The sequence below is a fragment of the Oncorhynchus clarkii genome, chromosome 7 (assembly GCF_045791955.1).
Source record: "Oncorhynchus clarkii lewisi isolate Uvic-CL-2024 chromosome 7, UVic_Ocla_1.0, whole genome shotgun sequence".
NCBI lineage: Eukaryota > Metazoa > Chordata > Actinopteri > Salmoniformes > Salmonidae > Oncorhynchus > Oncorhynchus clarkii.
Genome location: NC_092153.1, coordinates 50,409,306 through 50,423,019, shown reverse-complemented (window position 1 = coordinate 50,423,019; position 13,714 = coordinate 50,409,306). Strand labels below are relative to the sequence as shown.

Below are 13,714 nucleotides of genomic sequence, written 5' to 3'. Positions count from 1 at the left end.
GACTACACCATTCTGTATACCTCTGGCTGTCACGTTCTGACCTTTATTTCCTTTGTTTTGTATTTATTTAGTATGGTCAGGGCATGAGTTGGGTGGGCAGTCTATGTTTGATTTTCTATGATTTGGGGATTTCTATGTTTCGGCCTAGTATGGTTCTCAATCAGAGGCAGGTGTCATTAGTTGTCTCTGATTGAGAATCATACTTAGGTAGCCTGGGTTGCACTGTTTGTTTGTGGGTGATTGTCTATGTTTGTGGCTTGTGTCAGCACAGGTCTCATTTGTAGCTTCACGGTCGTCATTGGTTTATTGTTTTTGTATAGTGTTGCAGTGTTCAGTGTTTTCTTTATTAAAATTCACTATGAACACATACCATGCCGCATTTTGGTCCTCTGATCCTTCTCGCCTCTCCTCTTCAGATGAAGAGGAGGACGACCGTGACAGAATCACCCAACCAACCAAGGACCAAGCGGCGTGGTAAAAGACAGCGACGACAGCAGCAGCAGCAGCAACAACAGCGGACAGCATCACAGGACTCCTGGACATGGGAGGAGATACTGAACGGAGAGGGACCCTGGGCACAGGCTGGGGAATATCGCCGCCCCAAAGCAGAGCTGGAGGCAGCGAAAGCTGAGCGGCGGCGATATGAGGAGGCAGCACGGCAGTGCGACAGGTACGAGAGGCAGCCACCCAAAACATTTGGGGGGGGCACACGAGGTGTGGAGCTAAGCCAGGTAGCAGACCTGAGCTTACTCCTCGTGCTTATTATAAGCAGTGCGTTACTGGTCAGGCACCGTGTTATGCGGTTAAGCGCACGGTGTCGCCAGTACGTGTCCATAGCCCGGTGCGCTATAGGACAGCCCCCCGAGAGTGTCATGCGAGTGCGGGCATCGAGCCAGGGCGTATGGTGCCTGCTCAGCGGGTCTGGTCTCCGGTACGCAGTTTTGGTCCAGGGTATCCTGCGCCGGCTCTGCGTGCTGTGTCTCCGGGGCGCTGGGAGGGTGCAGTGCATCCTCTGCCTGCGCTCCGCTCGTGCCGGGCAAATGTGGGAGTGGAGCCTAAGGGAGAGGTGCGTGTAGTAAGCACTAGATCTCCCGTGCTTACCCACAGCCCGGTTCAACCTGTGCCTGCACTCTGGAGGGTCCGGGCTAGAGTAGTTGTCCAGCCTGGAGAAGTGGTGCCAAGGTTGCGCACCAGAGCTCCAGTGCTCCCCCACAGCCCGGTCCTTCAGGTGCCTCCTCCTAACACCAAGCCTCCTGAAGGTCTCCCCAGCCTGGTGGTTCCTGTGGCAGCCCCACGCACCAGGCTGTCTCTCTCTCCTCCCTGCAGGTGGTCCGGTCTGTACGGCGCTGCTGCCGGAGTCTCCCGCCTGTCCGGCGCTGCTGCCGGAGTCTCCCGCCTGTCCGGCGCTGCTGCCGGAGTCTCCCGCCTGTCCGGCGCTGCTGCCGGAGTCTCCCGCCTGTCCGGCGCTGCTGCCGGAGTCTCCCGCCTGTCCGGCGCTGCTGCCGGAGTCTCCCACCTGTCCGGCGCTGCTGCCGGAGTCTCCCGCCTGTCTGCTGCCGCCCCTCTGTCCCGAGCTGCCCCTCTGTCCATTGAAAAGGGTTGCCATGGTTAGGAAGCCACGGAGGCGGACAATGAGGCGGACTAAGACAATGGTGAAGTGGGGTCCGCGTCCCGCGCCAGAGCCGCCACCGTGGACAGACGCCCACCCAGACCCTCCCCTATAGGTTAAGGTTTTGCGGCCGGAGTCCGCACCTTTGGGGGGGGGTACTGTCATTGGTTTATTGTTTTTGTATAGTGTTGCAGTGTTCAGTGTTTTTTTTATTAAAATTCACTATGAACACATACCACGCCGCATTTTGGTCCTCTGATCCTTCTCGCCTCTCCTCTTCAGATGAAGAGGAGGACGACCGTGACACTGGCCCTTCTTTGGACACTGTTTTAACTAACCTCCAGGCGAGCTTCAATGCCATACAACTCTCCTTCCATGGCCTCCAACTGCTCTTAAATGCAAGTAAAACTAAATGCATGCTCTTCAACTGATCGCTTCCCGCACCTGCCCACCCATCCAGCATCACTACTCTGGACGGTCCTGACTTAGAATATGTGGACAACTACAAATACCTAGGTGTCTGGTTAGACTGTAAACTCTCCTTCCAGACTCACATTAAGCATCTCCAATCAAAAATTATATCTAGACTCGGCTTCCTATTTCGCAACAAAGCTTCCTTCACTCATGTTGCCAAACATACCCTCGTAAAACTGACCATCCTACCGATCCTTGACTTCGGCGACGTCATCTATAAAATAGCCTCCAACACTCTACTCAGCAAACTGGTTGTAGTCTATCACAGTGCCGTCCGTTTTGTCACCAAAGCCCCATATACTACCCACCATTGCGACCTGTTCGCTCTCGTTGGCTGGCCCTCGCTTCATACTCGTCGCCAAACCCACTGGCTACAGGTTATCTACAGGTCTCTGCTAGGTAAAGCCCCACCCTATCTCAGCTCCCTGGTCATCATAGCAGCACCCACTCGTAGCACACGCTCCAGCAGGTATATCTCACTGGTCACCCCCAAAGCCAATTCCTCCTTTGGTCACCTTTCCTTCCAGTTCTCTGCTGCCACTGACTGGAACGAACTGCAAAAATCACTGAAGCTGGAGATTCCCATCTCCCTCACTAGCTTTAAGAACCAGCTGTCAGAGCAGCTCACAGATCACTGCACCTGTTCATAGCCCTTCTGTATACAGCCCATCTATCTCCCTCATTCCCATACTGTATTTATTTATTTTGCACCTTTTGCACCACAGAATCTCTACTTGCACATCCATCTTTTGCACATCTACCATGCCAGTGTTTTAATTGCCATATTGTAATTACTTTGCCACTACGGCCTATTTATTGCCTTAACTCCCTTATTTGACCTTATTTGCACTCACAGTATATAGACTTTGTTTTCTTTTTTTAATTATTTATTATTGACTGTATGTTTTGTTCATTCCATGTGTAACTCTGTGTTGTTGTATGTGTCAAACTGCTTTGCTTTATCTTGGCCAGGTCGCAGTTGCAAATGAGAACTTGTTCTCAACTAGCCTACCTTGTTAAATAAAGGTGAAATAAAAAATATAAAAATAAAAAATCCTGCAGCAACAGGAAATGTGAATTATTATGTGGATTATAATAAATGGACATTTTTGTAGGGATTGAAAAAAAATTGTGTATCAAATCTGTGTAAATTGTGTAAATTACAAACTTTAGATGGCTTTTTAAACCTCAAATACACTACATGTTTGCATTTCCTGCAAAGCAGGAACATACTCAGCAACAAAAGAGTGATCAAATTAAGATCCTGCATCTGTAAGAAGCACAAGGGATGTCATAATTATGTAACTTCCTGGTTGAAACTGCTTTTCTGGCTGAAGTGGCATCAGTTAAAGATTTTTCAGGACTACAAAAATGTCCTTATTTTTTAAAATCAGTATACAATTTGACCATGACATCACAATAGACAGTCACTACAGCATGAAGTCTCTACATCAAAAATGATTCATGCCTCTGAAAAAAAGGAATCTTAACAATATGCCACAATATATCTCATAGAACTGCAGTTGACGTTAGCAGAAATTGAAGTAATATCCATACTGTGGCCTCAACAGAGCCACTTGTCGTATCTGCTGATGATTGGGTGAGCTAGACTCTGTATGCTATCTGGCTGGGCCAGCATGGGGGTTGAGGTTATAGAACATAAATCAGCCTACCAAGATAGGTGGGATGGTCGTGACTGGGATTTTACTGTAAATGAGATGGCATGTTAATAGGTTTTGTTGTGCCATAGAAGGGAGATGGAAACTGGGAGAGAGAGAATAAGATGGAGAGAGATGGAAAGTAGAAAATATCTTAGACATGTTGACTCACCATGTAGCGTAGGTCGTCGAAGCCATTAAGCAGCAGCTTGCTCTCGTACTGTGGCAGCCCCACATGCTCCAGCCACTCTCCCACGGGCTGGTCCAGAGTCTTGCTGCAGGCCCCATCTGCCGAGAGAGGGAAGCGCTTCAGCAGGGAAAATCCCTTCAGCCGGTAGCAGCGGCACTCCGAGGACGAGACATGACATTGCCACATCATCCTCGGCCAGCACAGCCGAGTGCAGGAGCACCAACAGGGCAGAGGAGACAGGGTCCAGGCTGGGGGAGGGCAGCTCCCACAGAGCAGGAGGGGCCCGGCTACTCTTACACTGGAGATATAGTGGTGGAACCAGCCCGCCGTGATATACTGTACACCCACTGTCGTTACTGTGAGTGTCAATGTCAGGCAAGGGTAGAGGTAGAGTTGGATATGTAGACCCTTTGAATATTGATCACCACGTTCAATTGATTGAGCCAATCTGGCATCTTCCATAAAAATCTTTAGCTAATTACTGACATGAAAATTGATCCCTTTGGTAGGTACATCCTTGACTACAAAAAAAGTGTTTGTGACTTTGCCTCTGCCTAAAAATGTGTCAATATTTCCAGTACACGAAGCACTAAACAAAATAACTTTCAATGCCACACAAAAATTATACAGTATTACTGGATATCACACTCCACATTGTGTCCTCTGTCCTGGTTAAACCATCATCATAATCCTTAAAACAGATTATATTCCACTAAGGTATGATAAACCACAGTAAGTTACAGCTCCCAGAGTACACTTTGTAGCACTTGGTGACCTCTGTGTCAGTCCCATGGCTTTAGTGGACAACCTGTCTGAGAGCTCTGATGTGGCTCATTGAATAAAGGTAGAACCATGATAAAGTAAGCTATTAATGTAATCTGGATCATGATATTCTCTATAGGATAATTTTCTTACTCCACAAACGGAATGAGAGTCCGATCTCATACACCAAATCTCAGGTCTCCCTTGTGGCTCCTGACTGTTGATGAAAAACTGATGGAATCAATTCAGAATTCAATTACCAGCCCATTGATAAAACTCCAGCCGACTGCCCACCTGCTTGCCTGTGAAAAGAGGCTCTATGTCCTTGTTGTTCCCAGAGATCCTGGTGGTAAACCTGGTGCTTCCCAGCATATAGACACTCCTCTGGAGGCTGGCTCATTCAGAGAACATTCTTATATCTCACACCAGTAAATCCAAGCTCAGCTCCAACAGAGCGCAGGTGAGCCTCTTGACTCTTGGCTGAGATTTCCACAGGACCACCTTGGTTCAGTTTGCCCCCTCCCCATCCGATAAGCCCCCTCCACCCACCTGGCTCTCCCCCTCTGTGGGTACAGCTAGCTTCAGAAGCCCCTGTGCTCTGGGCAGAGGTTTGCTGCATCCCCTGTCTGATGCACGTACTGTCACAAAGAAGCTGCTCTCGGCTCACACGCTCTCCAAACTGCTTCCCTCACAGGGCATAACGTCCTGATGCTGGATACTCACGAGCCCAGAAAGCAGCCTCAACCGTGCCCTTCCTGCATGCACAACAGGCAGTCTTGATGCTCATCCCCTTTCCCAAATTCCTCAAGATTTCTCTTACCCTGTCCCTCTTGCTCTCTCTCTTCTGCTCTCTTTCTTGCTCTCTATCACATTCCCTCATTCACATAGTCTCAGTGCACTGCAGGGCTGCCGTATGTTGCCTAATAGAGCAGGGTACAGCTCCACGTATCAGCTCTCTCTCTGTTCCTTCCTCTACCTCTCTCTGGCTCACACTCTCACTATATCAATCCCCTCCCTCTCTCTCTACCTCACAGTCTCTCGCTCGCTCTCTCTCACCCTCCCTCTCCCTCTACTCATAGCCTCTCTCCTCTTGCTCACAGCCACTCTTACCATCCTTCTCCCTCTACCACAGTCTATGTCTCTCTACTTTACCTCGACCACCCTCTGCACTGATTAGAATTGCACAGAGGCCCTCTGATCTTGCTAGTGCAGAAAGGACACCACCATCAGAGGCAGGGAACAGATCTGGGAGCCCCAGATCACAGACCTCTGTACGGAATAAATATGGTATGTAGGTTTTTCCCCTTCTCCCATTCTAAACTCAGCAGAAAAAGAAACATCCTCGCACTGTCAACTGCGTTTAATTTCAGCAAACTTAACATGTGTGAATATTTGTATGAACATAACAAGTTTCAACAACTGAGACATAAACTGAACAAGTTCCACAGACATGTGACTAACGGAAATGGAATAAGGTGTCCCTGAATAAAGGGGGGGTCAAAATCAAAAGTAACAGTCAGTATCTGGTGTGGCCACCAGCTGCATTAAGTACTGCAGTGCATCTCCTTCTCATGGACTGCACCAGATTTGCCAGATCTTGCTGTGAGATGTTACCCCACTCCTCCACCAAGGCACCTGCAAGTTCCCGGACATTTCTTGGGGGGAATGGCCCTAGCCCTCACCCTCCGATCCATCAGGTCCCAGACGTGCTCAATGGGATTGAGATCCGGGCTCTTCGCTGGCCATGGCAGAACAGTGACATTCCTGTCTTGCAGCAAATCACGCACAGAACGAGCAGTATGGCTGGTGTCATTGTCATGCTGGATGGTCATGTTAGGATGAGCCTGCAGGAAGGGTACCACATGAGGGAGGAGGATGTTTTCCCTGTAACGCACAGCATTGAGGTTACCAGCAATGACAACAAGCTCAGTCCGATGATGCTGTGACACACCGCCCCAGACCATGACGGACCCTCCAGCTCCAAATCGATCCCGCTCCAGAGTACAGGCCTCGGTGTAACTCTCATTCCTTCGACGATAAACGCGAATCCGACCATCATCCCTGGTGAGACCAAACCGTGACTCGTCAGTGAAGAGCACTTTTTGCCAGTCCTATCTGGTCCAGCGACGGTGGGTTTGTGTCCATAAGCAACGTTGTTGCCTGTGATGTCTGGTGAGGACCTGCCTTACAACAGGCCTACACCTCTCAGTCCAGCCTCTCTCAGCCTATTGCGGACAGTTTGAGCACTGATGGAGGGATTGTGCGTTCCTGGTGTACCTCGGGCAGTTGTTGTTGCCATCCTGTACCTGTCCTGCAGGTGTGATGTTCGGATGTACCGATCCTGTGCAGGTGTTGTTACACGCGGTCTGCCACTGTGAGGACGATCAGCTGTCCGTCCTGTCTCCCTGTAACACTGTGTCTCACAGTACGGACATAGCAATTTATTGCCCTAGCCACATCTGCAGTCCTCATGCCTCCTTGCAGCATGCCTAAGGCACGTTCACGCAGATGAGCAGCGACTCTGGGCATCTTTTGGTGTTTTTCAGAGTCAGTAGAAAGGCCTCTTTAGTGTCCTAAGTTTTCACAACTATGACCTTAATTCCCTACCGTCTGTAAGCTGTTAGTGTCTTAACGACCGTTCCACAGGTGCATGTTCATTAATTGTTTATGGTTCATTGAACAAGCATGGGAAACAGTGTTTAATCCCTTTACAATGAAGATCTGTGAAGTTATTTGGATTTTTACGAATTATCTTTGAAAGATAGGGTCCTGAAAAAGGGACGTTTCATTTTTTTGCTGAGTTTACATGGACAGTGATTTTGAAGCTTGGCTTCCCAGTGCTTAACAAGGGATATTAAAACAAAGACCATTTTCAAGCGCTAGCTTATTAGCAGCTGGCTTTAACTCATTTACATTTCTCTTTGATGATAGGACTTGGGGGCAACACATATTCAAGTCAGTGCAGAGCTCACTCACACATGCACACACACACCTGCGCACACACTCGCACGGACGCACACACGCATACACACAGTGCTTTAACGGAGTGACTCTCATACTGTCAAACATAGTGACACTCAAGTCCTTGTCATTTGATACCCCCCATTCTACAAGATGACAGGAGAGACATATTCCATTAACTTCTGTTTTCATGTTAGCACATATCACAAATAAAACAGTTGATGCATGACGTTTACAGGTCAGATTACTGCTGGAATCATACAGTGAAATGCAACAGGATGATACAAATGGGCACACAGACATCTATTGACATAAGTCCAAATAGGCATTAGCACCCACCTACGCAGGGCTGCTTACTGCTTCCATCACTGGTGTTATCTGGATGCAGCTGCAGGCATAGAGTAATTATTCAGGCTTTCAGTCTGCCTGTGAACACCTCACACATCACATCCCGAGCCAGCTGGCCAGAGGAGGAGAAGTGATGGTTACAGAAGCAAAGTGAGGAGCAATCGATTGAGCTCCTGCCGTAATTGGCCAGCTGTGACCCAATTGCTGTGCCTTAACGATCAGGTAAAGGTCAGGGCCCATATTCACAAAACCTTCTTCTTCACTGCAATATTTTCCTTAACTATAGACTTAGAAAGTTGAGAAAAGTTTATATTCCTCAAAAAGGTTATTGGAAATGTTCTTGCATTATTTCTTATGTTTCTCCTTAAGCAAAATGTTCGGAAGAAATTAGATTATTGAAAAGAAAGCTCTTGGATTTGCTCTTGGAAATGTTTTTAATTCCAAGATAGCTAAACCCTTGTCATAAACTCAGGGCAGTGAGAAAATAAGCTAATGAAAGCAATTGTTTAATTCACTCACAAACTTCATCTGAAAGTTTCAGTATTAATATTTTAAACTCAAGAGCATGTTTTAGAATTGTAATCTCAGAACGAAATATGCTAACATGATTGCCATTGCTAGCTAAAAAGCTAGCTAAATTGGTTGCCTAGCGAGAATCATCTTAAGAAGATATTTAAGAAGTTTGTAAGAAGATATTTGAGAGGTTCGTAAGAAAATCATGAAATCTTAAGATATTGTGGAGGAATTGCACTTAAACTATCTTATGAACTGCCTATTTTTTTTCTTAAGAAGCCTCTTATGTTTTTGCCTAAGAAGTGTTTTGTGAATCTTGGCCCTGTCTTTGTGGCCACACATCCAAGCGAGCAAGAGCTAACGCTTATAATTCATAATCAAGAACAGACAGCCCTTCTATTAGACACACTCTGAGATAGAGAGAAATGGAGGGGGAGAGAAAAGGAGAAGACAGAAAAGAGACACACAGAAGAAGATGAATAGTGAAGGTGATGAAATGTGCATGTGGGGGAGATAAGATGGTAATGAAAAATAGGAAAGATTGGAGAACACTCATTATGTTTCAGTCAGACCCCTCTCCTTTCCCCCTTCCCCCCAAGCTTCACCCATGTCAGCTCCTTTACTATATCACTCAAACAATGCCTATATAAAATACCAGCCCTCACCACCCAATTACTGCCATTCATTTGGGACGACAACCCCTCCCAGGGACCAGCAGGCCTAATTACTGACTGACAGAGGGTCACTCCATCGCTCCTGTTACTGTTAAGGGGAACTGGGTCACCAGCTCAGCCTGGTAAATGGGTATTGGCATCCAGTTTGGGCTAGTGTGCTTTTGCATATGGAAAGAGAAAGCTACCTAGGTCTAGACTTGGCTCAGAGGGAAACCAGACAGACCTATTTAGGGAGAGGTAAACGCTCTACTGCCTAGATGAAGCACTGTCTATTTTATCAGCGTGAGAGGAATGTTTGCTCCCTGTCAACACATCAACAACTCCACGAAATGAGCCGCAGAGTTGAATTAATTCACAGGAACGGAAGACGGACTCTATTCCTTTGAACGTCAGAAGAATGGCATACACAAACTGAGCTGCAGGATGTCTCCTGTGTGTTGTTAGGAAAGCTCTCTCTCTCTTTCCCTGCTCCCTTTTAAGCTCATTTACTCAATGCTCATGTAACAGACAATTGAAGCACCTTCAAACCACAAATGCAAACAGCACAATGCTTAAGCATTCAAAATGCCACATGGAATTGCAGGGATGTTTCTAGAGGCAACTTGGCACAGCAGTCTCATATTAAAAAATCGTATAGTTTAGAATTAATTAGCACAACTTGGCTCCAGGCCATCCCTGGGAAATGATCTATGGAGAGAGGGGGATGGGAGGAATGGGAGAGAGGGATGGAAGGAATGTGGGAAAATTGAGCAATTTTACAATGGTGGGATAAGGGAGGGTAGAAGAGTGACAATTTGGCTTCTCCCTCCCTCACTCATTCTCTCCCCCTCTCTCCCTGGGTCCAATTCCAATGACAGTGTAATAAGCCTGAGTAAAATCAGGAGATAAAATCAGCAAGCTATGACTCAGCTAAATCTGTGACAGGCTCCTGCTAAGTCCTCTGTATGACAAATGTAAATACAGAACTAGTCTAGTAGCACCATCTACATCAACAAACACATCAATTACTGTATTTTCCAGCCACATTATGTAGAGTACAATAACCTCAGGTTTGAAAAGAAAAGGAAATTAAAATAATATCCAGTGGTATCGAGTAATTGGGATACAATACATATTTTTAAGTGAAGGAGAGGAAAAACTAAATTGGTGAGTTTTATGACTAATGATAATAAATGATGTGTCAAGGATAATTTATGGACGTTATGACTGAGGCCTGTTCGGTGTAATGGGCACACATCGTCAGAGGGAGGCACCTGGCTGTGCTGTATGATGTCAGCCTGCAGTGGGTAGCTAGCTATTTCTGCAAATTAATTCATAAGATACTGTACATTAGGCCCACCTACAATACATGTTACAACATTAAGCCTAAAGAGTGTCATTATCAATATGAGTTTGACAAAAAATCCTCAAAGCAAAATGACCCATAATTCACTGAGGTACATAGTCTTATAGAGGGGTCTAAGGGAGGCTGTTGTGCAAGGGAGATGCCATATATCAAGTTGGGAATGTAATCTAAACAAATTCAGCCATTGCCAGTTGGCTTCCCCCTGAGCACAGCCTGAAGGACAGACTCGATGAAGCAGAACATCAATTCAGCCACTATTGAGACACAGCACAGGAAAAATGACAGTCAAGTGAGTTTTAAATTAGATTTATTTTAAAGTGGAAATACACTTCACCCCACAAAAAACCCATACAGATGACATAAGTTGCACACACAACTAATGACACATTGGATTGTTTCGATTTATGGGGGAAACAAATCTTCATAAAAATGTTTTTATTTTATAGTACTTTTTTTGGGGGGGTGGGGGTAGATCAGCTTTAATATTTCAGATAGTTTGTGGGTACTATCAATTTAATTGTTTACATAATTTCTAATCCCAATATATATATATATTTTAAATTATTAAATTATTATACTTAATATTATTAATACATTTATAATTTTTCCCCAACAACCTTACCAACCCCTACCCTGATTGGAGAAAACTAATGGACAACAATACTTCTACTGATACTTACAGCTATTTTCGCTCACATTTAAGGTACATAAATGCATATACAGTGGGGCAAAAAAGTATTTAGTCAGCCACCAATTGTGCAAGTTCTCCCACTTAAAAAGATCAGAGAGGCCTGTAATTTTCATCATAGGTACACTTCAACTATGACAGACAAAATGAGAAAAAAAATCCAGAAAATCACATTGTAGGATTTTTAATGAATTTATTTGCAAATTATGGTGGAAAATAAGTTGAAGTGTACCTATGATGAAAATTACAGGCCTCTCTCATCTTTTTAAGTGGGAGAACTTGCACAATTGGTGGCTGACTAAATACTTTTTTGCCCCACTGTATATATATATATTCTTAATTTCCTTTTTTTCAAGTTCTGGATTTTCACACACTGCGGCCAATCCACCAATCATTGTGATCTTAACTCCAACCCTCCGATGTCCACAGATGAACCCATCTCTCCCAGTTTAATGCAATTTTGCTATTTCCTTTTGCAATACATCCCTCCATTTTACTGTGATGTCTTACGATGGTCCTGAACCTCCCTATTTGTATTTTTTTTTTACAGATATTGCCCTGAAAATAAATACTTTAACCAAGAGTATAATGATATTTCCCATTGACTGATCGTGTTTTTTCAGATCCCATAAGGAATACAGTTTGCAGGTCCATCTGGACCCTGATATTATGGCATAACAACCATTCCTGGACCTGACTCCAAAAGCAAGCTACCGATGGACAGTATCAGAAGATATGCTCTGCTTCCGCATGGCAGAGTCTGCACAAGGCTGACTGTTCAATGCCCCATATATTGAGCATTATTTTTGGAGCAAGTATTTTATATAATAGCTCAAATTGAAACGAACAGATTTATGAATCAATTGTTGTTTTATATATCAGTTCATAGACCCGATGTCAACTTGAATTTTATACGACATTGGTGTAAAACATTTTGACTTTATGTTAATAATAATAAAGTTGGATTAGCTAACACAACGTGCCATTGGAACACAGAAGTGATGGTTGCTGATAATGGGCCTCTGTACGCCTATGTAGATAGTCCATAAAAAAATCTGCAGTTTCCAGCTACAATAGTCATTTACAACATTAACAATGTCTACACTGTATTTCTGATCAATTTTATGTTATTTTAATTGACAAAAAATTTGCTTTTCTTTAAAAAAAACAAGGACATCTCTAAGTGACCCCAAACTTTTGAACGGTAGGGTATATGTTTTTCTATCAGTACATTGGTGTTTAGCCATAATTAGAATATTAGATATGCCTTTTCTGGAGGATGAAATTGAAATTGTACCCAACTCTGTATGACTTATTTTTAAAAGGACGATACTTTAAAACAGGGATCCATTGTCAATCCACCTAAAATGTAAAGTTTTCATCTGCAAAAAGGCAAAGAGCCCAATCTTAAACAATGGATGGGCCTCTCTTAGTCGAAAACCAGTTTGGATTTAGATATCATTTTGGCCTTACTATCAAAACTCCTTTTCATTATGTAAATATGCTCGTTTAACTTCATCTGGTTTGCCATTCCAAATAAGTGAAATATTTTTGTTCTCGCATGGTTTGAAAAGGACTCTCCCGGAGTCATTAGAGACTTTAGAAAATTTGAAAATTAATCAGGGTAATCTTCATGTAAATGGATAGGTGTTTCCCTCACCACATTTTCAAGATTCTATCTATTTTGTAAAGTTTTCTATCAAAATGTATTGTTGCAACTTCGCTCAACTTTTCCAGGATATGTACACCAAGCATATCGACTTTACCATCCACCTATTTAATCGGGAGACCACATGGCAATTTAAAGTTTGTGTCTTTTAGAGACCAAATCCTTAACTTATCACTTATCATAGTTGGGCTTTAGTCCAGAGAAACTGGAGAAATGATCCAGTTCCTTAATGAGGCCCTTCAAGGTTGAAGATTGAGGACTCAAGAGAAAACTTGAATCATCGGAGTACATTGATACTTTTGTCTATAATCCAAACATGTTTAGCCCTTTAATGTTATCATTAGCTAACAGTTCAATGGCCATAATAAATAGGTATGGCAACAGAGGGCAACCTTGTTTATACTTCTTGACAATTCAAAGTTATCAAAGAAGTAACCATTATTTATTATTTTACATATAGGGTTGTTGTACATTACTTTAACACATTTTATTAAAGATTCTCCAAAGTTGAAAAATCCAGGCACTTGTAAATAGATTCTAGACATACTGTATCAAAGGCTTTCTCAAAATCTGCCATAAAGATTATACTGTACCTGGTTTCCCTGCACTCTCATTGTCTTCCATTATTTCTAGTAGGTGTCTAATGTTGTCTCCAATATATCTTCCTTTTAAGAATTCCGTCTGATCGTGATGAATTGTTGTACATAACTGGTAGGACCTTTTTTATTCTATGAGCAATACGTTTTGCCAATAGTTGTTTCGCAACATTGAAGGGGCCTCCATTTTTTTTATTAGACGGGGTCTTTGTATTGCCCCCCTGGCT

At 44.1% G+C, this 13,714-nt stretch overlaps 1 protein-coding gene across 4 annotated transcripts in view; it reads right to left on the bottom strand.

The window, feature by feature from the left end:
- Positions 1 to 13,714, bottom strand: part of LOC139413428 (ankyrin repeat and SAM domain-containing protein 1A-like) — a 42,731-nt gene that overhangs the window by 16,780 nt on the left and 12,237 nt on the right. For all 4 annotated transcript variants that reach the window (XM_071160797.1, XM_071160795.1, XM_071160798.1 and 1 more), the window contains exon 3: positions 3,914 to 4,029. In XM_071160797.1, the coding sequence (XP_071016898.1) occupies positions 3,914 to 4,029 (116 nt within the window). The remainder of the gene's footprint in view (positions 1 to 3,913; positions 4,030 to 13,714) is intronic.